General features: G+C 40.4%; 1 protein-coding gene across 1 annotated transcript; it reads left to right on the forward strand.

The window, feature by feature from the left end:
* The first annotated feature begins 5,785 nt into the window (after positions 1-5,785).
* On the forward strand, positions 5,786-24,333 carry LOC136435958 (threonine synthase-like 1). The gene is made up of 12 exons (XM_066429667.1): positions 5,786-5,927; positions 6,697-6,835; positions 7,916-8,030; positions 8,629-9,012; positions 10,004-10,242; positions 13,159-13,269; positions 14,449-14,652; positions 20,190-20,272; positions 20,891-21,048; positions 22,824-22,914; positions 23,285-23,375; positions 24,008-24,333. The coding sequence occupies exons 1-12, from the start codon at positions 5,802-5,804 to the stop codon at positions 24,331-24,333; spliced, it is 2,067 nt and encodes a 688-aa protein (XP_066285764.1). The 5' UTR covers positions 5,786-5,801.
* Positions 24,334-24,462: the final 129 nt, after the last annotated feature.

Below are 24,462 nucleotides of genomic sequence, written 5' to 3' on the forward strand. Positions count from 1 at the left end.
GTTACTGACAATGGCAATGTAGGCATTTTTGATAAAGTCTAATATAATAAGCGCTTTAGCACATTCGAGTACTCTCCAAGCAGAGGAGGGGTTCCGGCTGGTTTTTGAGGCGTTTTTGTTAGGCTTTCTACTTTGTCATTTTTTGTGTGTGTAGAAAGCCTAAATAAAACAGCCAGAACCCCTCCTCTGCTTGGAGAGTACATCTGAGTATATGCATGTGCAGTGTCAAAGGTGAAGGCTCCTGAGTTGTAAACAAAACCTGCCTGGGCATTGTTATTATATGCAAATTGAGACAATGGTCAAAGCGAGAACTGTTAACAAGCCAGACAGTAAGCTTTGACACTGCACATGCGAACTCGAATGGGCGAAATGCTTATTTGTAGTTAATGCACAATTTGCATTAAAACAAAAAAGTTGTCGGCACATGTGTATAATAACAACAAGCAATGCATTTTCGATAGAATTGAAGAATATTTGGGTAAAAGCAAGTTACTGAACTGTTACGAAATATAGTTAATTATAGATCAAAAGTGAGTTTTGTCATCCAAATTTAAAACTTTTAATAAAGAAAAACAACAAAAGACAGATACCTTGTCTTATTTAAACGCTGCGAGCAGCTCCCTTACCAATATACGACCGCCTTCAAGTCAAGACAACACAAAAAGTTGTCAACCGAATGTACGTCGACGGCACGTCAAACCTTGGCCATTCGCAAAATTAATAGTAAGAATATATTTTTCATACACAGGTACATGCATGCAGACTGATAAGAGTTTGATTGATCGAGTATAATAAACAGAAAGTGAACTTCTTTTGTGACAAATTCATTCTTACACTGACACACACGCTTTTCTATTCAATTATCTGATAAAGAAACAAACCCCAAGTTCTAAGTAGTTCTACCAACAAGGTCTTATGTATAAAATCTCCTTGGTTCTATCTGGTGCTGGTACCTAAACCCCGGACCTGATCCGGACTGGACCTAACGTTTACTCTCACCTCTCAAATAGAAGTACCCCCTGGAATAGAAGTACCCCCCGGACAAATTTTCAAAATGTAATATAAGTACCCCCTGGAATAAAAGTACCCCCCGGAAAATTTCAAAAATCGACAGTCGAGGCTAGGTAAACTGTGTCCATACATGTACAACTGTCACTGTCAGAGGGAAATAAGATAATAAGCAGGTAGGTAACTTATATTTAGTCAATTATGCCATACCTATTAAGTATATAGATATAATAATTTGAACAGAATAACTGTCCATAGCTTGTTCAAATCATGATCTTCCTCGCCTCTTCGTAAAATATAATTGAAAAATTGGGCATAGGTTCCCCGCTATGACCCCTAACCGGGGGCCACGGTGCTTTCAAATTCAACAAGTGAAAATGTACATGATACATGCTTTTTCTACTTGGAACTTGAAGCAAGCGATCAAAGAAAATTGTTATATCATTTTATTATGACTGACAATCAGTGACATATGACAAAAATCATCAGAGTACTTTTAAAAGTTAAATGTACCTGATCATATTTTCTAAAGACATCAACCAAAAAAAAAACACAAATATGAACACAGTCCTTCCACAGAAAAAATATGTCTATAAACTTTTGCTCCATAGCGTCGAAAACAAAGTGAGACGCTCGGATTTCGAGTTCCCGCGGTAAATCCCACAATATTGAACAGAGATCGACTGTAAAAGTAGCTCAATGTCACAGACCGCACATACTAAGAAGTTACCCATTACGTGTTGACACTAGAAACCCGCGATGAACCGCCAAAATTGGGAAAATCTTACGATTATTTAAAAAAATGAACCCTCTGAAAATAAATATGGCGCTGTGTGTCTATCGTTGCCCAAAAAATATAATATTTCCATGCGTTTACGGTATCATTTTAAAGATCGGTATCCGCACTACGCAATATGCTGCTAGTTTTACTGTCGCCATGCCTGAGAGTGGCGGCCATGTTTCGCGATTTCGCGCTGTTGTTTACCGAATCATATCGGACATATTTCTGCCGTTTTAGAGATTTTGTGGCCTCAAAACACATATCACAAGGGAAGTTAAGTTATGATTGTTGTTTTAACGTGTTACATGTCTTCTGCGAACAAATAATTCTTCCGCCGCGCTGCCGATACTACGGATATAGTGGTCAGGAAATTATTATTCCCCGTGCAGGCGTGCACCCTACTCCACACGTTTTTTAATCAGCGTGCTTTGGTTTACGATGTAAACAGAGACTATCAAAGTTATTTATATGAAAATTGTATTTTAAAATGTCAATGTCGCGTCTTATTTTCCGGTTTACTTTGTAGCGTCATAGCGATATCGACCGATATGTTACGAGTGCCGCCAGGATACTTTTCACAAGGCCGTCAAAGCGGCGAGAAAATCAACGCCGGTAGGCCGAAAAATAGCGAATTACGAGCAAAAATACCGGGGAAATATGGGCAGAAAAACCTTAACTTACGATTTTAGAGGGATTCCTGGTTTGCAAAGCCTCAATTTTTCAAAAAATAATAAACGTACCGTCTAGAATAAGAAAGTACAGGGTGGAACTATTGGCGAAAAAAAATAAACGTACCGGTACGTTTATTTGAGAGGTGAGAGTAGGTTCAAGTCTAAAATAACCGGACTTGAGAAATCTCTTCTTCTTCTTCTTCCTGACCACGTATATCCATCTGCCGACAAACCGGCAATTATTGACATGTATCAGGTCAATCCAGGTTGTAAGGTTTTGGACCATCGCACACCGGGGCATGCCCCTACTCTTTTTCAAAAGATGTGGTGGGTTCTTTAATGTGCGCGGGGTGTGGCTCTCCCCAAACACGGGACCTCCATTTAACGTCCTATCCGAGGGACGTCCCCCACTCTAGAAGAGCTAGGTACTCATTTCCACCTGAGTGAAGTGAGGGAATTTGTGTTAAGTGCCTTTCCCAAGGGTACAAAGTCAGGGTGCATGTTCAGACATGTATGGGGCAGCTGGGATTCAAACTACCGTCCCCTTGTTTGACAGTCGGGTGTCCTATCCATTATGCCACACGACGCCTCTCGCTTATATATACTCTCCGTTTTGTTTTAAGCCAACATAGACCTTCCTTATATCGTGAAATTTGCAATGAAACAAATATGAAAACATTTCTGTTTTTGTGTTTATAACTGAACTTTTGTGCTTTATACTGCTGACTGTAGTATATAATTTCGCATACATTAATAGTTTTCAAATAGTTAAATATAAAAACTTATCTTAGCACACATACGCCGGACTTATGACTCCGGACCTGAACCTAAACCTCTGGATCTGAATCTGGACCTTAGCCTGAACACGGGTTTAGGTACACAGCACTTGAGTTCTATGTCTACCGCCCCCCTCCCCAAATGCATATTTCAGCAAAACACAGACGTTTAAACCTCTAGACCAAGAAAAAGTAAATACACAAGTAAGCTAGAAACATATATTATACTTACGTCTGCTACTTCCGATGCAAAAAATATTGATTGTATGAGTAATTTACTGTAAATTTAGATAGTAACCAAAGTCCATCAAAGTTGCACGTGCGTTTACATTCCACAGCAGCTGGTTTCACTTCCGGGTTACACCGCATCTAAGTAGCAAGAAGCAAATTCCTGAACAGGAAAAGATTTAGTCTTATTTGAAGATTTATTGCACAAAAATATAGTTATTTAACTATAAGTTTTTTTCATGTTTATTGGTTAGTTTTTTAACTTTCATTATTGTTTTAGTTTAAAGAAATCGTCTCTACATTCTGATGCTGTTAAGGTTTCTAAAGTTCAAAGGTTACCCAGTCTTTCACGTGGAAGAGGTTTCACAATCACAGCAAACTTCGTGAGTAGATAAATGGACTTATATCAGCTTATGTCAATACATGATGAGATGATAAGATGGGGAAGGGTTGTAAGTAGCAAGAAAATAGCTCAAAGTCTTTAAATAAGTCGTAGATCGCGCGGAGACGTCTTGATAATTTGTTATACCGCCAAAACTGCTCAGTCAGCAAGTTAAACTTATGGACACGCCCCCTAATATCAATATAGCCCAGGTCTTGAGCAGGTGTCTATAGCTGTCATTTTCTTTCCCTGTTGTGTGTCTATCTTCCAGATCTTGATATGCGTTTGACTTTCAACCAACTCCAGGGCGTTTCATTTTCCTACATATTAATAACGTCATATACTAGTTTTTCTTTTTATAATATACTTGGAAAACAGTCCTGGGTCTAACTGTTAGATATCAAGTTCAAGAACACATGATATGAATGAATGAGAAAAGTACGAAAATCTTCACCATCTTGCGTAATTTAATATATTTACTTTAACTATATTCGACTGTTTCAAAAGGCTATGAAATACTTGAATTAAGTCTAATTAAGTACAAACTTTAAGGCTGAAGTCAGTTACTAGTAAAGACTAGAGTTAAGTATTTGTGCTACATATACTTCAGGTTTGCTATGTTAGTTTTGTTAGTTAAGCGATTACGGGGTCTTTTTATGAATATGAATTGGTATTGAATTTTGCTTTTTATTTGAGTTGAATGTGTGATAGTTGCGCGCCGATTTGTTAAAAATAGAGCGAATGCTAGCGACCCCCAAAAAACACCCCTCCCAATGAAATGGTATGGCTACCCTAGGCTCTACCAGCCTCCGCGAGTCGCTGGGAAAATAGTAGAAATTAGCCAAATAGAGTCGATTGTATGAAGGGAGTCGGCAAATATTCTCCCATTGCCGGTGTAGTTAGTGAGACTATGGCTACCCTGCGATGTCAAAAAATCAAGATGGCGGCCACCACGCATGCCAACGGATCCAACAAAGGTTTTGCTACGCAAACCTGTAACTAATTAGGTACAAACTTTTAGGTTGCATTCAGTTGAAAACAAGAGAAAGCATGGGAAACAGTTGTGTTTTATGTGTGTGTTTCTGTATGGTTTTCACAGAGTTGGGCATTTTTAATTTGCAACAGTACCCATAATGGTGTGGAGGAGACTGTACAGCAGGCTGAAGTGTTCACAGCAGCTGGTCAGACTGTCATGTCTACAACTCAGGAACAGCAGCAGCTGTGATGGGGCAGCAAGGACCATAGGAAACAGGGTATGCTTATTATTCAATGCTAAAAAGAAGGTAAAGTCCCATTATAAGCCTTGTAGAGGCAGTAGGGGAAGTAGGTTTTTAATCCCCTGTGCCTTTGGAAGTATTGGAAGCCTTTTAGTTTTTTTAAACTAAATACCGTGAAGATTATTGGATGGATGGATGGATGGATTATTGGATGGATTGGATCCATCCATCCATCCATCCATCCGTCCGTCCGTCCGTCCATCCATCCATCCATCCTTCCGTCCATCCATCCATCCATCCATCTACCCATCCTTCCTTCTATCCAACCATCCATCCATCCATCCATCCATCCATCTACCCATCCTTCCTTCTATCCAACCATCCATCCATCCATCTACCCATCCTTCCTTCTATCCAACCATCCATCCATCCATCCATCCACCCATGCATCCATCCATCTCATTATCCATCTCTTCATCCATCCATCCATCCATCCGTCCATCCATCCATCCATCCCGAACGACTGACAGACAGACAGACAGACAGACAGACAGACAGACCCTTGTGATTCAGCCCTGTCAATTGTGCGCTCCTCGCAATTCAGCAACTAGCTGCGAAGAGAGAGTATTTGGCATACCCAATAATAATAATAAAATTATGATACTATTACATGATTGTATAACCTGACTACAAACTGTGTTTTTGTTTTATATACAGAAGGGTAACAACATCATCCTGATGGGGAGTCCAGGTGCAGGGAAGACCACAGTGGGGCGGATCCTGGCTGGGATGTTAGACAAACCTGTGATGGACATAGACAACGATCACTTGGAGTCACACTGGGGCATCCCTGTGGCAGAACAGGTACTTATGACTTACTGTAGTTACAGTAATACTAGTAAGCAGTTGAACCTCAGGCCGAGGACAAAGCATGACCCTTCTTCATTAGCTAGTAGTGCAATATAACAATGCGACTTCACTATGGCTCGCATATTCAGCCAAGCACACCGGGTCACCCTTACTCTTCTCGATAATTAGTTGTTGGCCTGATGAGTTCCTTTACGTGTAGAGGTTTGGCCCTTGAGGCTTATGCCTTGCTAGGGAAGATGTAATAATGATTGAAATGCGTTGATGAAGGTTAGACATCCAGGTAATAAGATACGCCAAAAATAATTACTCAAGCAACTGGATAAGATTTTGAAACAGTCAAACTGTTTCAAAATCTTATCCAGTTGCTTGAGTAATTATTTTTGGCGTAATGATTGAAATGGTTGCTGTGTTTTTGACTGCATATTTAAGCTTATGATGTCATGTCAGTGTCAGAAAAAACAATTATAGTAAGAACAAACAGTTACATGAAAATTGAAGGTCATCTTTGGAAGTCATTGACTGCTGCAGTCTTTCCCATGTATCCTTTTCTGCTAAGCAGAGAAAGCAGCATGTACCTGTTAATGTCATCGTTTTGTTTGAAAATCACTCTTTTTAGTGTACAATAGGGCCAAGCGGGTCACCTTCTCTGGCCGACTACAATATCTCTTCCGCCAAAATCATTCACAGTAGTTTTGCCCATTCAACCCTGTTAACTACTAGTAAAGGTTTTTATTGAGACATCATTTTCTTCTCCTTCCTCCAGCTGTCCAGACTCGGCCCTGAAGGTTTCTTACAAGCGGAGGGAGAGGCTGTGATGAACTTCACATCAGACAACTGTGTCATTTCTCTGTCTGGGTCCAACCCCATGCACCACAGAGCCATGGAACACATCAGTACACTGGGTAGGTATTACCTGAACTAACCCTAATTATAACTGTCACACTAACACTAACATCATGGCAGACAATTGTGTCATTTCACTGTCTGGTTCCAACCCCATGCACCACAGAGCCATGGAACACATCAGTACGCTGGGTAGGTATTACATTGTACCTCCAATATTCCTTGGAAATAACTCACTAACTCAACACTAACATCGCAACAGACAACTGTGTCATTTTTCCGTCTGGGTCCAACCCCATGCACCACAGAGCCATGGAACAATACCTCCAATAACTCTTAGAAATAACTAAAACAGACACTTAATCTCAAACACTAACGTCACATCAGACAATTGTTTCATTTCTCTGTCTAGGTCCAACCCCATGCACCACAGAGCCATGGAAGACATCAGTACAAATTGTTTCATTTCTCTATCGGGGTCCACTACCCCATGCACCACAGAGCCATGGAACACATCAGTACTACTGTAATAATATTCAGTTTATCTTCACGGTAGCAAAATTTCACGGTGTAAGGAAAATTGACATTTTCACTGAACTTCACGGAGCAGATGTGTGAAGGAATCATGAATAATCACAACTGTACAGGTTTTTCATGGTGATGATAAGTTCATGGTACAGAGGTGACCGTGAAAACAGTGAACATAAAGTTACAGTGAAAGAAACAAGAATTACAGTATTCTTGGATTGTACTACCTTTATGATAGCTTTCACACGAACACAAACACCGAAACTACAGCCCTGAAAGTTTATTTCAAACTCCAGGTCGAGATGGACTGCAAGAAAGTAAATCACAATTTAAAGATGACAGGCGGGGTTAGAAATGGAGGAAGCTTTTTAATAGTTACATGCACTGCTTTGATGAAAGTCTTTGCCCTGCAAATGCTGTCTTGTACTTTATTAACAAAAGTCCCCTTAGACCACACAATTTAATTTCTTGGTTAACAGATTTTTATTTTCCCCAAAAAAATTTTTGCAAAAAAAAAATCATGAAAACTTCTGTTTTATAATATATACTTTGGCCCTTTCATATTATAAGGATAATCTACATCTGACATTCTGTTTTGTTCTTGATTCCAGGCACAGTTGTGTTCCTTGACGTCCCCAGTGCTGACATCCTGCACAGACTGGAGATGATGAAAGTGAACCGCATCGTGGGACAGGGCGCCGGTATGGACATGGCCGACATACTCAGGTACATGTACAAGTTGTACTTATCACAAATGTTTAGAAGAACATTGCCTACAAGAAAGTAATCTAGGTAGCATATTGATAGTAGTAAGAGATTTGACAGAGGGCTCAGCAAATATCATATTAGATAAAACAAATATTTTTAAAGTTTTGTGTGTTTTGTCTTTTTAGTCGTACTTGTACATTTTGCATGATATTCCCATTAGAACATCGAGGGTAACACAAATCTAATTTAGGTTGCAGCAAGGTTCCTAACGTGCCACAGTCCAGTAAGACACTCGCATTACCCCCACACAAAAAATTGACAATGGCATGTCGAAAAAAATTAAGGATTTTATGACAAATACAAGGAATACAACTAGAAATAATGTGTGAAAATCTGAGACAATATGAATGAAATGATAATGAAATGGAAGAGAAAGACAAGCTAGATTCTTTCTGCTACCTTAAGAAAACTTAATTGAAACTGAAACAAACTTGGTGGAAAACAACCTGACTGACCATATAGACATCAAACTATTGAAAAATGAACTATGTATAATTATGTAAATTCGCCTCTGGGAAGAACAACAGTGATGATAAATGATAATGAATTTGTACAGGTATCGCCAACAGTTCTACGAAGGGCGATACGACATCCGCGTTCTCTGCGGCAACAACGAAAGCGCAGAGAACATCGCGAGAAAAGTCCAGGAGGTGTTGACCTGGCATAAAAACAGCAATAAGTACATCTCCACAAGACAATCCACCAAGAGGGAAGAAAGTAGAACTTTCTCAGAAGTCGTCTTAGAGGGTCTTGCCCCAGACGGAGGTCTGTATGTACCAAAGGAGAGGTTACGCCGGCTACATGACTGTGAATGGGAGAGACTGGTTCAGTGTAGTTACAAGGAGAGGGCTCTGAGGATCCTAGAACAGTGCATCCCTCATGCAGAGGTCCATCCATCGGTACTTAAGAACATGGTACAGACAGCTTATGCACAAGATAGGTGAGTATATATTATTAGGTAAGATGATAACATGTTCATATCCGTGTATCTTATTATCAGGTTTAGAGTATGCAATGTTGGAAAGGTATTCTATGATAGGTAATTGTATATAGTTTAGATAGGTATTGATACAATTGGCCATATCAAGAATAACTTGTCTGTTTACATTTTTGGCACTAGTGACGTGACATCCCTAGTACAGTTAGATGACAACTAGCATGTCATTTGTATGTTTGTCTGAACCTTCCAATTCAACAACCCTATCCACAAGACCACCTTGCAACCTTAAGCCAGCTTCGATCTGTTTCACAGGCCCACAGCCAGGACCTAACAGAACAAACTGACACCTTGTATGTGTCTGTAAACACATTCAGCCCTGGTAGCATGGTCCCCAGTGCAGTTAGATGACAACTCATCAGCATGTTATGGAGCTCTTTTACAGGCCCTAGGCCTCCTTTCAGCATCTAAAAGCAAACTAAAATCTGACTTGTGTCTGTTAACAGATTCAATACTAGTAACGTGGTCCCAATGGTACAGTTAGAAAATGACCAACATGTCATGGAGCTCTTTTACAGCCCTTGGCCTCCTTTAAGCCGGCTTCACAATTCATGCGAGCATTGGCCAACTTTGTAGATCGCCCAAAGGTTGCCGAATATCAAAATCGCCCGAGCGTCGACCATATTTTCCAATGAAAATCTTGGGCGACGTCCGTCGAACACTAAAAACTAAAAATCCCACATGAGATGGTACCATCTCTTGGACATCGACTAACCTGGTAAAAGGCCAATATCTGGATCAACTTTGATTTCTAAAAATCACCCAAACCCGCATAGTCGACAGGACGTCGGCCGTACTTCGGACGAAAATACACATTTGAAGCTCGCCAACACGTCGGCCGAGCTGAATATCTTATTCGTGAAGGGGGCTTATTTTAAAGGACCTACTAGTAAACAGAGCAATCTAACATCTTCTGACTTGTGTCTGTTAACAGGTTCAGCACTGATGGCGTGGTACCCTTGGTACAGTTAAACAACAACCAGCACGTCATGGAGCTGTTTCACGGGCCGACCGCATCCTTCAAGGACCTGGCGCTACAGCTGATGCCACAGTTCTACGCCGAGTTCTCACGCAGACGTAGCGAAGGTCGCGACGAGCACAGGTCGCTCATCCTGGTGGCGACGTCGGGAGACACAGGCGGCGCCGTGCTGGACGGATTCAGCAGACTACCTGGTCAGTTAGTTTGTTAGTTAGTTGGTTGGTTAAACCCCTTCCCCACACCACTCGGTGTATGGCAGCATGCAGTGCCTTTATTTCTGTAGCCCTTGGGCCACACTAGTGCCACTACAGTATAGGAAGCTAGTTTAATGGCAAGGTGTTCACTGGTAGCGTGCGTAGTCCAGTGGTTAGCGGCCCTGCCTCTGGAACTAGAAGCCCCGGGTTCGATCCCGGCTGTGTCGCTCACCCGACATGCGCGCTACCGGGAAGGGTCGGAGTCCTTAGGATGAGACGTTAAGTCGTAGTCCACTGTTCATTGTGCTTTTCGAAAAGAACTAACTTGAAGGGAAATTCCCTGGTACAATGAACCTCTAAATACTGTACATAGCGTCTGTCTTCATGTCACGACCAGTTGAAGATTAGGTCTTCAGTGAACTAAACTGGATCGAGATCAGTTCCCTTTCCTTTCAGGCTCTCTAGTCAGCTGTATTCATTATAATAATTATACATTACCGTTTGTTATTGGAAGTTTGTTTATACATTTATTCATAACATAAACTGTCATAAGTCAGTAAATTATAGATATCTTAAGACCATCACATTAATAAGCAAGATTGAATCTATAAATGAAATTAAATGAGGAATTTTTAATCTTGAGATATGCACAATTTCATGAAAGTTGACAATAATAATTAATATTTTGTACTAACTTTATCTTCACAGCATCCCTACAGCAGTATGTAGCAGTGATGGTGCTGTACTGACAGTAATGTATGTTTTACAGCATCCCTACAGCAGTATGTAGCAGTGATGGTGCTGTACTGACAGTAATGTATGTTTTACAGCATCCATACAGCAGTATGTAGCAGTGATGGTGCTGTACTGACAGTAGTGTATGTTTTACAGCATCTCTACAGCAGTATGTAGCAGTGATGGTGCTGTACTGACGGTAATGTATGTTTTACAGCATCCCTACAGCAGTATGTAGCAGTGATGGTGCTGTACTGACAGTAATGTATGTTTTACAGCATCCCTACAGCAGTATGTAGCAGTGATGGTGCTGTACTGACAGTAATGTATGTTTTACAGCATCCCTACAGCAGTATGTAGCAGTGATGGTGCTGTACTGACAGTAATGTGTGTTTTACAGCATCCCTACAGCAGTATGTAGCAGTGATGGTGCTGTACTGACAGTAATGTATGTTTTACAGCATCCCTACAGCAGTATGTAGCAGTGATGGTGCTGTACTGACAGTAATGTATGTTTTACAGCATCCCTACAGCAGTATGTAGCAGTGATGGTGCTGTATACTGACAGTAATGTATGTTTTACAGCATCTCTACAGCAGTATGTAGCAGTGATGGTGCTGTACTGACAGTAATGTATGTTTTACAGCATCCCTACAGCAGTATGTAGCAGTGATGGTGCTGTACTGACAGTAATGTATGTTTTACAGCATCCCTACAGCAGTATGTAGCAGTGATGGTGCTGTACTGACAGTAATGTATGTTTTACAGCATCCATACAGCAGTATGTAGCAGTGATGGTGCTGTACTGACAGTAATGTATGTTTTACAGCATCTCTACAGCAGTATGTAGCAGTGATGGTGCTGTATACTGACAGTAATGTATGTTTTACAGCATCTCTACAGCAGTATGTAGCAGTGATGGTGCTGTACTGACAGTAATGTATGTTTTACAGCATCCCTACAGCAGTATGTAGCAGTGATGGTGCTGTACTGACAGTAATGTATGTTTTACAGCATCCCTACAGCAGTATGTAGCAGTGATGGTGCTGTACTGACAGTAATGTATGTTTTACAGCATCCCTACAGCAGTATGTAGCAGTGATGGTGCTGTACTGACAGTAATGTATGTTTTACAGCATCCCTACAGCAGTATGTAGCAGTGATGGTGCTGTATACTGACAGTAATGTATGTTTTACAGCATCTCTACAGCAGTATGTAGCAGTGATGGTGCTGTACTGACAGTAATGTATGTTTTACAGCATCCATACAGCAGTATGTAGCAGTGATGGTGCTGTACTGACAGTAATGTATGTTTTACAGCATCCCTACAGCAGTATGTAGCAGTGATGGTGCTGTACTGACAGTAATGTATGTTTTACAGCATCCATACAGCAGTATGTAGCAGTGATGGTGCTGTACTGACAGTAATGTATGTTTAACAGCATCTCTACAGCAGTATGTAGCAGTGATGGTGCTGTATACTGACAGTAATGTATGTTTTACAGCATCTCTACAGCAGTATGTAGCAGTGATGGTGCTGTACTGACAGTAATGTATGTTTTACAGCATCCCTACAGCAGTATGTAGCAGTGATGGTGCTGTACTGACAGTAATGTATGTTTTACAGCATCCCTACAGCAGTATGTAGCAGTGATGGTGCTGTATACTGACAGTAATGTATGTTTTACAGCATCTCTACAGCAGTATGTAGCAGTGATGGTGCTGTACTGACAGTAATGTATGTTTTACAGCATCCCTACAGCAGTATGTAGCAGTGATGGTGCTGTACTGACAGTAATGTATGTTTCACAGCATCTCTACAGCAGTATGTCAAGCAGTGATGGTGCTGTACTGACAGTAATGTATGTTTTACAGCATCTCTACAGCAGTATGTAGCAGTGATGGTGCTGTACTGACAGTAATGTATGTTTTACAGCATCCCTACAGCAGTATGTAGCAGTGATGGTGCTGTACTGACAGTAATGTATGTTTTACAGCATCCCTACAGCAGTATGTAGCAGTGATGGTGCTGTACTGACAGTAATATATGTTTTACAGCATCCATACAGCAGTATGTAGCAGTGATGGTGCTGTACTGACAGTAGTGTATGTTTTACAGCATCTCTACAGCAGTATGTAGCAGTGATGGTGCTGTACTGACGGTAATGTATGTTTTACAGCATCCCTACAGCAGTATGTAGCAGTGATGGTGCTGTACCCTGAAGATGGCATCAGTCCCATACAGAAGGCACAGATGACGACCAACCAGGCTGACAATGTCCACGTTGTTGGTATGGAGCAAAAAGTTTTTTTTTTTAGAAATTCTAATACTGGCAGAAGATACTGGCAGAGCATTTTTTTCAATCCTTTACTATAACAATAAAGCAGGCAGGTGCTGACTGAAATTTTGCTGTCCTTCTAATATTGGATCATAGTTCAAGTGTACACAGCTTTTTAAAGGTCCATTAGGAGGTTTTTAACCTAATATAATAAGCACACTGAAATAGTCATTTGACAGCCCATTCTCTATTGGTTATAGAGTTAGGCAGCAGGGAGAAGGTTATTAGATTAGACTCTCCTGGTATTCTCTTCCGTGACCTATATTATATAGATATCCAAAAACGTTTATATTATACTATTAGCTGAAACATTTTTCGATATCTAGTAAGAGTTCTTCTGACATTAAAGGCACTGGACCTTAATCCGACGCAACCTTAATCCAACACTTTTCAGTACTCCCCTTTAAGTAAAAACCTAGCGCTGATAAGCAAACTCTTTTGATTGGTTCTAAAATACAGAAATGTAGGCAACATAAAAACGTGCAATCATTATGGTAAGGTCCTGAAGAGAACATGTTGTCACGGTGACAAAGTCAGGAAAATTTGACATGTTTTAATCATACATGACGTGTTATGGGAGGGAGAGCAGCCAACTATTTTTAGGTTGTGACATGGTGTGTCAGTTTTACTTCTGTGTAACTGGCTGTTGGTTGACAGAGAGGTTGACATACAGCCTTAGTTGTATAGAGCAAAATTAACAACTTCACTATACAACTATAATTATAATTGTATTGTGTCAGATTAATGTTTGGTTTGGAACATAATCCCCAAGGGACTTTGTCATCAGTGACGCTATTTTCAAGCCTTGTTTTCTGGCCACAACTCAATAATCGGAAGACTGATACATTATTTATGCAGTAATGGCACAGGGGAATGCACCCAACAGTTCTACTCACAAGGTCGCTTGTTGATTTATGACTCTACGCTGCATTTTCTCAAAAGTGTCGGATTAAGGTGCAGTGCCGTTATCAAACAATTGTATATAGGTCACAAAAGATAATACCAGGAGACTTAACATTATAGTAGCATCCGCTCCAGGCATGTTGGTGACCACTGGCTTGATGCCATGTGAGAACGATGAGCTGTATAGAAAATTAATAAAAAATAATTTTCTGTCCTCTGTGTGAAAAGGTGTGCAGTCAGATTTTGACTTCTGTCAATCAACCGTCAAGAGCATCTTCAAACAGCTGAGCGGTTCGTCTGATGAGTCATCGTCCGGACCGTACCACCCACAGTACAGGGTCCACCTTAGTGCAGCCAACTCCATCAACTGGGGAAGGCTGCTGCCACAAGTCGTGTATCACGCATCGGCGTACCTAGATCTGGTCAAGCAAGGTAGGTGAAAGATTATGTCATATTTAATATAAAATGCAACATGGGGTATTCCGTATCACCCAACCCACGGGAGGGCTGGGACCTAGGGTGCTGCATGTTGTATTTCATTTATGTCATACCGACCCAAGAAAACACACATTTCAATACGGAATGCGCCAGAAGTTGAGAGAGTTTTGTGTCCTCGAACAAAAATTTGTAACAACATTGATTCCAATCTTCGAATCCAGTATTCAAAATTTCGACAGCGGCGCAACCACCGCACTCGAAATGCATTCTAAATATTTTATGGAAGCCTGTGGGATTAAAGTAGAACCCCGTGTTAAGTTAGTTAAAATCCTCCCACACCATTATTGATGTATAGGGCGGTGCCCATCTCCGTTTCATAGCCCTGGGCCACACTGTTGTGCAATCACTGTTGCAGGGGGCTAGTCCACTGGCAGTGAAGTGTGTTTAACTTCCATACTGTTTCACAAGTATGTACCATTTTTATAAAGTCTTTGGTATGACTCAATGCGCCTCTTGTCCAGAGATGCCCTACCTGGGGCTTGAACCCGGGCCTTCTGGTCCAAGGAATTGGAACCAGATGTGGTGAGAGACAAAGGCGCAGGCCACTACACCACAGGGACACCATACGGAAAATTATCACACAATGCGGAACACCGTATCGAACGTTTTCGCGACCCATGTATGACATAAGGGACTATATCTTATACCCCGCCCCACTCTCTGCTGTAAACCGTATTCGGCTAGTGGAGCTTGGGTTTACAGCGGAGATTGGGGCTGGGTCGGTCTTCGGGGGCAGCAGGAAAGCTTGGGCGCGCGTGCGGTGCTTGGTGGCACGCCGATATACGGTGTCTGCTCTCCCAGGGTGGTACATGTATGCATCTCTGTGTGTTTCTGCTATTTCCTACATAGTATTTCTCAATGCACTATACCATGCAGTGCTGCAACTTTTGTCAATGGGACTGAAAGGGTTGTAAAACAGTAGTATAATTACTGGGCTAAAGTCTGCTATCCCTGCTTTACACTGCACCAAATCGGGTATTTAAGCATGCTTAATGAGATTCGTAAATGAAGCTTAAACATTGGAAGAAGATTAAGCAACATTTAAGCCACATTTAAGACATATTAAATGCCACAACTATGGATCCATCTTTACACTATCTTTACAAACTGCGTAAAGTCAACTTAAAAATGTATATATCCTTACATAATCTTTAATGTCGCTTAATGGTGCATTAAATCTAATGCCCCCCTACATGCGTACAGCATATCTTTACATCAAGTTTACGAACAGCGTTACGTCAACTTAGAAATGTACATATCTTTACGTAATCTTAAATGTCGCTTAAGTATGCATTAAATATAATGTTCCATAGTATGCGCACAGCAAACATGCCAACAGATGTGAAAATGCCATGGTGTCGTTTTGGCAAAAGTGAACAACAATTTAGTCAACAAATGTAACACATCACACTTTCAAAAACCTCAGTGTACTACGGGATATTTCTCAAGGTCTCTTTGGTGTATTTTGAAAGGTTTAAACGCAAGCACTTTTTTTTTCCCGCGAGCCGTGTGCCTTCGATCACCGCTTGTTTTCAGGGAGACAAAATTCTTGCACGAACAGTTTCCGTTTTCTTATAAACATTGCGCCGGCTCTGTAAGAACCCTAAACCTGAGGCTTATATCCTAACGTTACATTCATTTTAATTTAACATTGCCAATTTGGTAAAGCGTGTGTGGTTTTTTTAACTCGAGATAGGAACAAGCAACCATCAAATTGGGTACAACTATCGCACAAAAGTTCCTCTGAACGCGCACGGCATGCATACCAACGCGTTTGAAAATGCGGCGGTGTCATTTTGGCAAATGTGAACAACAATTTAGTCAACAAATGTAACACATCACACTTTGAAAAGCCTCAGTATACTACGGGTTATTTTTCAAGGTCTCTTTGGTGTACTTTGAAAGGTTTAAACGCAAGCACTTTTTCCCGCGAGCTGTGTGCCTTTGATCACCGCTTGTTTTCAGGGAGACAAAATTCTTGCACGAACAGTTTCCGTTTTCTAATAGATATTGCGCCCGCTCTGTAAAAACCCTAAACCTAAGTCTTATATCCTAACGTAACATTCATTTTGTCTTAACACTGCCAATCTGGCAAAGCGTGTGTGGTATATTCAACACGAGATAGAAACAAGCAACCATCGAATTCTGTACAAGTATCGCACAAAAGTTCCTCTAAACGCGCACAACATACATGCCAATGGATTTGAAAATGCGGCAGTGTCGTTTTGGCAAATGTGAACAACAATATAGTCGACAAATGTAACACATCACACTTTCAAAAACCTCAGTGTACTACTAGTACTGGTTATTTCTCAAGGTCTCCCTGGTGTACTTTGAAAGGTTTAAACGCAAGCACTTTTCCCCGCGAGCCGCTTGTTTTCAGGGAGACAAAATTCTTGCACGAACAGTTTCTGTTTTCTTATAAAAATTGCGCCCGCTTTGTAAGAATTCTAAACCTGAGTCTTATATCCTAACTTAATATTCATCTTAATTTAACATTGCCAATTTGGTAAAGCGTGTGTGGTTTATTTAACTCGAGATAGAAACAAGCAACCACCAAATTGTGTACAAGTATCGCACAAAAGTTCCTCTAAACGCGCACAACATACATGCCAATGGATTTGAAAATGCGGCAGTGTCGTTTTGGCAAATGTGAACAACAATCTAGTCGACAAATGTAACACATCACACTTTCAAAAACCTCAGTGTTCTACGGGTTATTTCTCAAGGTCTCTTTGGTGTACTTTGAAAGGTTTAAACGCAAGCACTTTTTCCCGTGAGCCGAGTGCACTCGATCACCGCTTGTTTTCAGGGAGACAAACTTCTTGCACCAACAGTTTCCGTGTTCTTACAAACATTGCGCCCGCTCTGTTAAAACCCTTAACCTAAGTCTGATATCCTAACGTTACATTTATTTTGTCTTTACATTGCCAATCTGGTAAAGCGTGTGTGGTTTATTCAACTCGAGATAGGAACAAGCAACCACCAAATTGTGTACAAATATCGCACAAATGTTTATCTGAACGCGCACAGCATGTATACCAACGCGTTTGAAAATGCGGCGGTGTCGTTTTGGCAAATGTGAACAACAATTTAGTCAACAAATGTAACACATCACACTTTGAAAAGCCTCAGTATACTACGGGTTATTTCTCAAGGTCTCTTTGGTGTACTTTGAAAGGTTTAAACGCAAGCACTTTTTCCCGTGAGCCGAGTGCACTCGATCACCGCTTGTTTTCAGTGAGACAAACTTCTTGCACCAACAGTTCCCGTGTTCTTACAAACATTGCGCCCGCTCTGTTAAAACCCTTAACCTAAGTCTGATATCCTAACGTTACATTTATTTTGTCTTTACATTGCCAATCTGGTAAAGCGTGTGTAGTTTATTCAACTCGAGATAGGAACAAGCAACCACCAAATTGTGTACAAGTATCGCACAAATGTTTATCTGAACGCGCACAGCATGGATACCAACGCGTTTGAAAATGCGGCAGTGTCGTTTCGGCCAAAGTAAACAACAATTTAGTCGATAAATGTAACACACCACACTTTAAAAAAAACTCAGTATCATTTCTGAAGGTCTAGACAATCTTTCTGCTAATTCTGGTGTACTTTGAAAGGTTCAAACGCAAGCACTTTTTCCCGCCAGCCGTGTGCACTCGCCGATTGCAATAGTTATCAGTTATAACATTTAAGCCCGCGTAACTATTACGTTAAATGACTTAAAGAGTGCCAAAACGGAATACTTAAGCATGCTTTAAGAGTGCTTAAAGAGCCGATTTTGTGCAGTGAAGAGTTCCCGTGTGCTTATAACCATTCTATCTGCTCTGTAATAAATACCCTAAACTAAAAGCTATCAAATTTCGTCCAAAAAAGCGTCTCACTTGATGTCCCCTGCACCCGAACCAAGGACCCGAACACAGGATATTTGTCTAAAGATTTTGAAATGCGGCGTTGTTTTGGCAAGTCTGAACAACATTTTATAGTCGGCAATTGGATAATTTGAAAGTCCGTCTTTGTGTCTGACTTTACACTGTTTTATTTTTCTAGATGATAGCAAAATGACAATTTCTGGCAAGTTTGTTTTCAAGCTATACGTGGACGATTACTGATAAACATTTTACACCTTTTTTGGACTGTAGAAACATCCATTGTCCAATTGTCAAATGCCCAGGAAGACCGTCTCCGAATAACAATAGATATAAAAAAGGCCATTGTTACAGTGTCTGCTAGCTATGCAAATCGTGGTCACAAATACACACTACTCGCGAATTGAACCAATCAACACTCATGCCGGTATTCAGATTCTTTTTCCGTTGGAAATTCAAATTTAATTTCTAATTTGGTGGCCAAGCTTGGTAGTGTATGGACCTGTATGTTCTTGCTGCAGCTTTATCGTCTTACTCACTCGGGGACGGACAGTTCGACGGAACCCGAGTGCGCTTCGCCATGATTCTAAAACCAGACTGAGGAAAACTGCGCGATCAGTTTACTACAACTTCCTGAACCCAGCCAGCAATAAGGAATACCTCGGCGAGTGGACTCTAATGCTGCATGGATTTGGATGTGCCCCCCCCCCCCCCTTATAGCGGGACTTACAACTGTATATCAAGGAATAGCGGTGGTTTTGTCAACTCGGAAGGCAGGCGGTGCCCGGGGACAGGCGAAAGAGCTGGCTGCTGGGATGGTATGCCCGAAGGAAACTACATCATTGACCACCCCCCTCCCACCCTTCTGAAGAGGGCTACGGCGCCTGAGACTTCTGAAGGGATGAGGGCTGAGTGAGGAATGCAGATCTCAAGATAAAACAGAGGCGTGTTGAGTGGACCTGAAGACCTAGAAGCTGAAGACGGAGCTAAAATAGGACTGACTCAGCAGCTGGCGTTGGAATAAAATACACAAATTGAAATGATACCTGAAATGATGCTGAACATTAAAGACCCAAGCACAAACACACGCATGTAGCATACACAACAGAATTAAAGGGAACTTAACTGAGCTTAAATAAAGTTTAAATATAGATTTTTACAACAGATTTACGACGACCAAAAATTTGGTTTTAAGCTGATTTTACCGTGCTTAAACGTCACTTAAATGAGTGCCACTACGTACGGTTTACGGAGGCTTAAATGCGGCGTATGTCTCTAGATTTAAGTAAAGATTACGATGCTTAATCGTATCGTAAAAGTTCAGATTTAAACTAAGTTTACATTGCTTAAACGGTTGCTTAAATGGTCCCACTAAGCACGTTTAAGCACATACCTAAAGATAGCGTAAATATAACATTTAAGCCCGCGTAAGTATTACGTAAAGTGACGTAAAGAGTGCCAAAACGGAATCTTTAAGCATGCTTTAAGAGTGCTTAAAGAGCTGTTTTGGTCCAGTGTTATCACTTTATGCTATGAACATCATTTCAATATAAAAAAAATCTTACATGACATTTCATTTTTGATTATTTTGCTTGCATTTAGGTACCATCTCTATGGGCCAGGAGGTGGATATATGTATCCCCACAGGGAATTTTGGAAACATCCTGGGTGCCGTGTATGCAAAGGTGAAGATGCTGCTTCTAGCTATCTTTTTATAATTTTCAATAACATATAAAATTTGCAAACTGAGAAACAGGTTGCCACATGTCAAGAAGTTACTTAAGTGTTGATTTTGTATAATAATAAGAAGAAAGGACTTTTTCAAAACTACCACACAGATCAAAATCAAGTCAACAAATTTTAAGCTAACTTGTATGTAGATTTTTTTAGAATTTCACTCTTAAAGTAATTAACAGCACATCAATTACTTACTATTTAAAGTTCTTTATTCTTTATCAAAAATTGCAACTGTTACAAGATAATACATAGTGGAGTGCCAGGCAGACAAGCTGATGTTGCGGACTAGCCTGACGAATCACGCTCCTAGTGGCCAGCCGGTCCTGTGACCGCTTGTGTAAACACAGGCTAGTTGCGGACCACTCAAAAAATTTAAAGTTAGTGCATACTATTAGCTTTTACACCTACTGTAACATTGACCAGTCACAGACTATTTTTGTTCACCCAGTTTACTAAGTATAAATCTATTACTGAACATTGTGCTTAAACGATTTAGATTCTTCTGCAGTACTGTAATCAGTCACTAGGTGCCCTCATTGTGCTGTATTTCCTTCTCTTGCCCACAGAGGATGGGGATCCCCTTCAAGCGGTTCATCTGTGCTTCCAACCAGAACAACGTCCTCACAGACTTCCTAAACACGGGTTGTTACGACCTCCGACATCGCAGGTTACACCAGACCATGTCGCCATCCATCGACATTCTTGTGTCTTCTAACCTAGAGAGGTAATAAAACGTTGCATGGTGAATAGGGATGCGTATCTAAACCCATGTGTAGGTCCGGATTCGAATCCAGAGGTTTAGGTTCAGGTTCAGACCTAATAAGTCCGAACCTGAACTCATGGCATATTTGAATAATGTTATAACAGCATAACGCAAGCAATTTGGCTAAATTAAGTTGAAGACTCTTTATAAAAGACTACTATCAAAGACACGGAAGAACTGCAGATTAAAGTAAACTCAAACTTGTCTGGTTTATTCATTGCTAAGTTCTGACACAAAAGTGCAAGTGATCCCAGGAAGTAATTGTAAGGTAGATTTAAGACTTTACATTGATTAACTTGACTTCTGGTACAGTTTAGGGATGTGTACTACTTAAACTCACATTCAGGTTCAGGTCCAGATTTGAATCACTGAGTTTAGGTGTGTTTTTTTTTTTTACCTGAACCTAAATGTTTTTATGAGTCCGGATTCGGTTCAGCGTTTAAGTATGCATCCGTAATGGTGACCTTTATTTGTTTGTTTGTTTTGCATTATTGGTAAGCCACCTTTAAGTTTAACACACCGGTTCTATACTGTAGATACAAGCTGTGTAAGATCTAACTGATGCCTTGTGCTGCTAATTGCATTGTGTTGTTGCAATTATAGATGACTTGAACCACACAAACTGGTTTTCACATAGATTAGGTGGATTTTGCTCACAAACTGTCTATGTCATTGCGCACGTTCGTCCTTGAAAAATATAACATGTTCGAACAACATTCCCAGAAGATAAGCTGTTTTTCTTGGTATTCTAAGTACTAAGTGAAGAAGGGGACTATAGCCACCGACATTATATAGCAATATCCGGAAACTCTCAAAGCAGAGGAGTTGGTCCGACTGGTTTTTGACGTGTTTTTGTCGTGTTTTTGTCGGGCTTTCTACTTTTTCATGTTTTTTTTTTGTCTCTAAAATTGGTTATAGAGAAAAAAAAAACACTACGAAGTAGAGAGCCCGACAAAAAAGCCTAAAAACACATCAAAAACCAGTCGGACTTACTCCTCTGCTTGTCAATGAAGAGTTTATCCGGAAATATTTGCCAGTATGACATATAGTGGTGTGGATCTAAACCCGAGTTTAGGTTTAGGTTCGGACTTGAGTCCAGAGGTTTAGGTTCAGGTCCGGACTTGAAAGTCCGGACCTGAACAATAATTTTGGAATATTTTTTTGGGTTACATGTAAAATTGCATATTGGCAGATATTTTACACGTAATTTGAAAACTATATATACGGAATTATATACAGTCAGTAATTAACACAAAAGTTCAGTTATGAACACAAAAACAGCAATGTTTTAATATTTTTCTAGTGCAAATTTCACGATTTAAGGAAGGTTTAAGATGGTTTAAAACAAAAAGGAGTGTATGAGTGAGAGAATTTTTTTTCAAGTCCAGACTTGTTTCCAGACGTTTAGGTTTTTTTGGACTTGAACCTAAACGTTTTACAAGTCCGGAACCGGTCTGGCCGGACTGATCCGCACCACTACCTGTGAGACACCAGGCCAGGGTCTGTGATACCGGTCAGGGTTCAGGGAATGTCCTTCAAATGTATTCTTTTTTTTTTCAGACGTGTTCCACGACATAAACAGTTTGGAAGCAAAATCCCCCCTTTGACGAAATCAGTTTGTGCGGTTCAAATTCGTCTTTTGACATAAAGTCAAAGTCAAAGTAGACTTGAGTACAGGAGTCTAGGAATCATTGAGCAAATTAATGCGTGTGACATATATAATTTCCCCTCCGCAGATTTCTCCACCTGTTGACAGAAGACGGAGGTTCAACAGCCGACATGTTCCACCTGCTCGAGCAACAGAAACTTTTCAAAGTGCCAAATCAGGTGAGCATTATATTGTTATCATGGTCATACTGTAAATCATACAAAGCAGCTACAAAATGACAAAATATATCCTGTAAATATATACAGGATCCACATAAGACTAACATGACATGTGCAACCCCTACATGTATACGTATATAGGGGTCTCACAGGATAAGGGGTAATTACTCATTAATTAATATGTACCCAGAAAGTATGCACATTCAAAAGACTCCAGCCACTAAATCGTTTGATGATGTGTTAATCAACATTCCATGACTATTGTAAGCTGTCATGATAAACTGCATATAGCAAAAACATAGCAAAGGCAATAGAAGGAAAATGTTCTGTTTTATAACAATAAGACATGAACCCTACTCTTTTGTTACAGATGCTGAGTGAGTTCCAGGAGGACTTCTGTGCAGACTGGTGCCATGAAGAGGATTGTGCCCAAACTATACAAACAATTTTCCAGTCCAATGGTAAAGTTTTTAACATGCCATATGCTAGAGTTAGATTTCTTTGCACTAATATAAATGAATATAGAAATAAAAGAAAGGGCGAGGCCGCAGGCAAAAGATGTTGTTTTTGTGGCTTACTTACAGCCACTTTTTTTAATTTTTGAAAGAAAAATATCAAAAGAGATGCAGACTCCCATCCAGGCACTGACCAGACTCGACGTTGCTTAACTTCCTGGAGGGAAATTACAGGGTTGTTCTGTAACAGTTACAATGAGCTATATAAAACATTGTTATTTCTTCAAACATTAATGTTGTAGGACAGACATGCTAAATTATAGGCTTTCCCACATTCCAGAACAAATCTTTTTTTTTTATGCACAACACTCAGGTATATTCCCAAAGCCGGTCCAAAAATACACTTGCAGCCAATCTCACACTATATGCATGTAGCTCAGTCTATGATGGAGATTTATCAGATATAGACTGAATGTAAAATTAAGTTTTGCAACAAATAAGACTGTACAATTTGTAATGCCAAAATTCTCAAGGCAAAATGAACATCATTTTAAAACTTTTATTTATTATTAATTTTGTGAATTTGATTCTTTTTCATCCATTATAAAGTCTTTTTTTGGTTTGTTATATTGTTGCAGGTTACTTGTTGGATCCACACACAGCTGTGGCAAAGACAGTTGCAGACCGTTTTTCAACAAACGATCGTCCGACGCTCCTAGCCTCCACCGCCCACTACTGCAAGTTTGCACCAGATGTCCTCACAGCTCTGGGGAAAAGTTTACCGACAAACAGCCCTATGGCGCTGTTTCAGGCTCTTCAAGGGTTAAATCCTCAACCGTCGTTGCACGGACAACTTAGAAAGGACATACAGAGGCCGAGAAGGCATCAAACTGTTCTAGAAGCCGACCGTAGTCAGATTGTAACAGAGATGGAAAGTTTTATGGGAAGTTACTTCGGGAAGTGAGGGTGGCAGGTGGTACTATAAAAACATGTGAATAAAAAAGACTCTTTTTACACAACCAAGAGATTTATTCCACCGACGTTTCGGTGAAAATCTGTCACCTTCTTCCTTAGGCAATTCTGACTGGTTCAC

Source organism: Branchiostoma lanceolatum, chromosome 5 (genome assembly GCF_035083965.1).
Source record: "Branchiostoma lanceolatum isolate klBraLanc5 chromosome 5, klBraLanc5.hap2, whole genome shotgun sequence".
NCBI classification, from domain to species: domain Eukaryota; kingdom Metazoa; phylum Chordata; class Leptocardii; order Amphioxiformes; family Branchiostomatidae; genus Branchiostoma; species Branchiostoma lanceolatum.

Coding starts and splice junctions, on each gene's coding strand:
- LOC136435958 (XM_066429667.1), top strand. CDS start 5,802: ATGGGGAGTCCAGGTGCAGGGAAGACCACAGTGGGGCGGATCCTGGCT. Junction 20,273..20,890: donor TGGGTGCCGTGTATGCAAAG/GTGAAGATGCTG, acceptor TCTTGCCCACAG/AGGATGGGGATCCCCTTCAA. Junction 21,049..22,823: donor GTGTCTTCTAACCTAGAGAG/GTAATAAAACGT, acceptor TCCCCTCCGCAG/ATTTCTCCACCTGTTGACAG.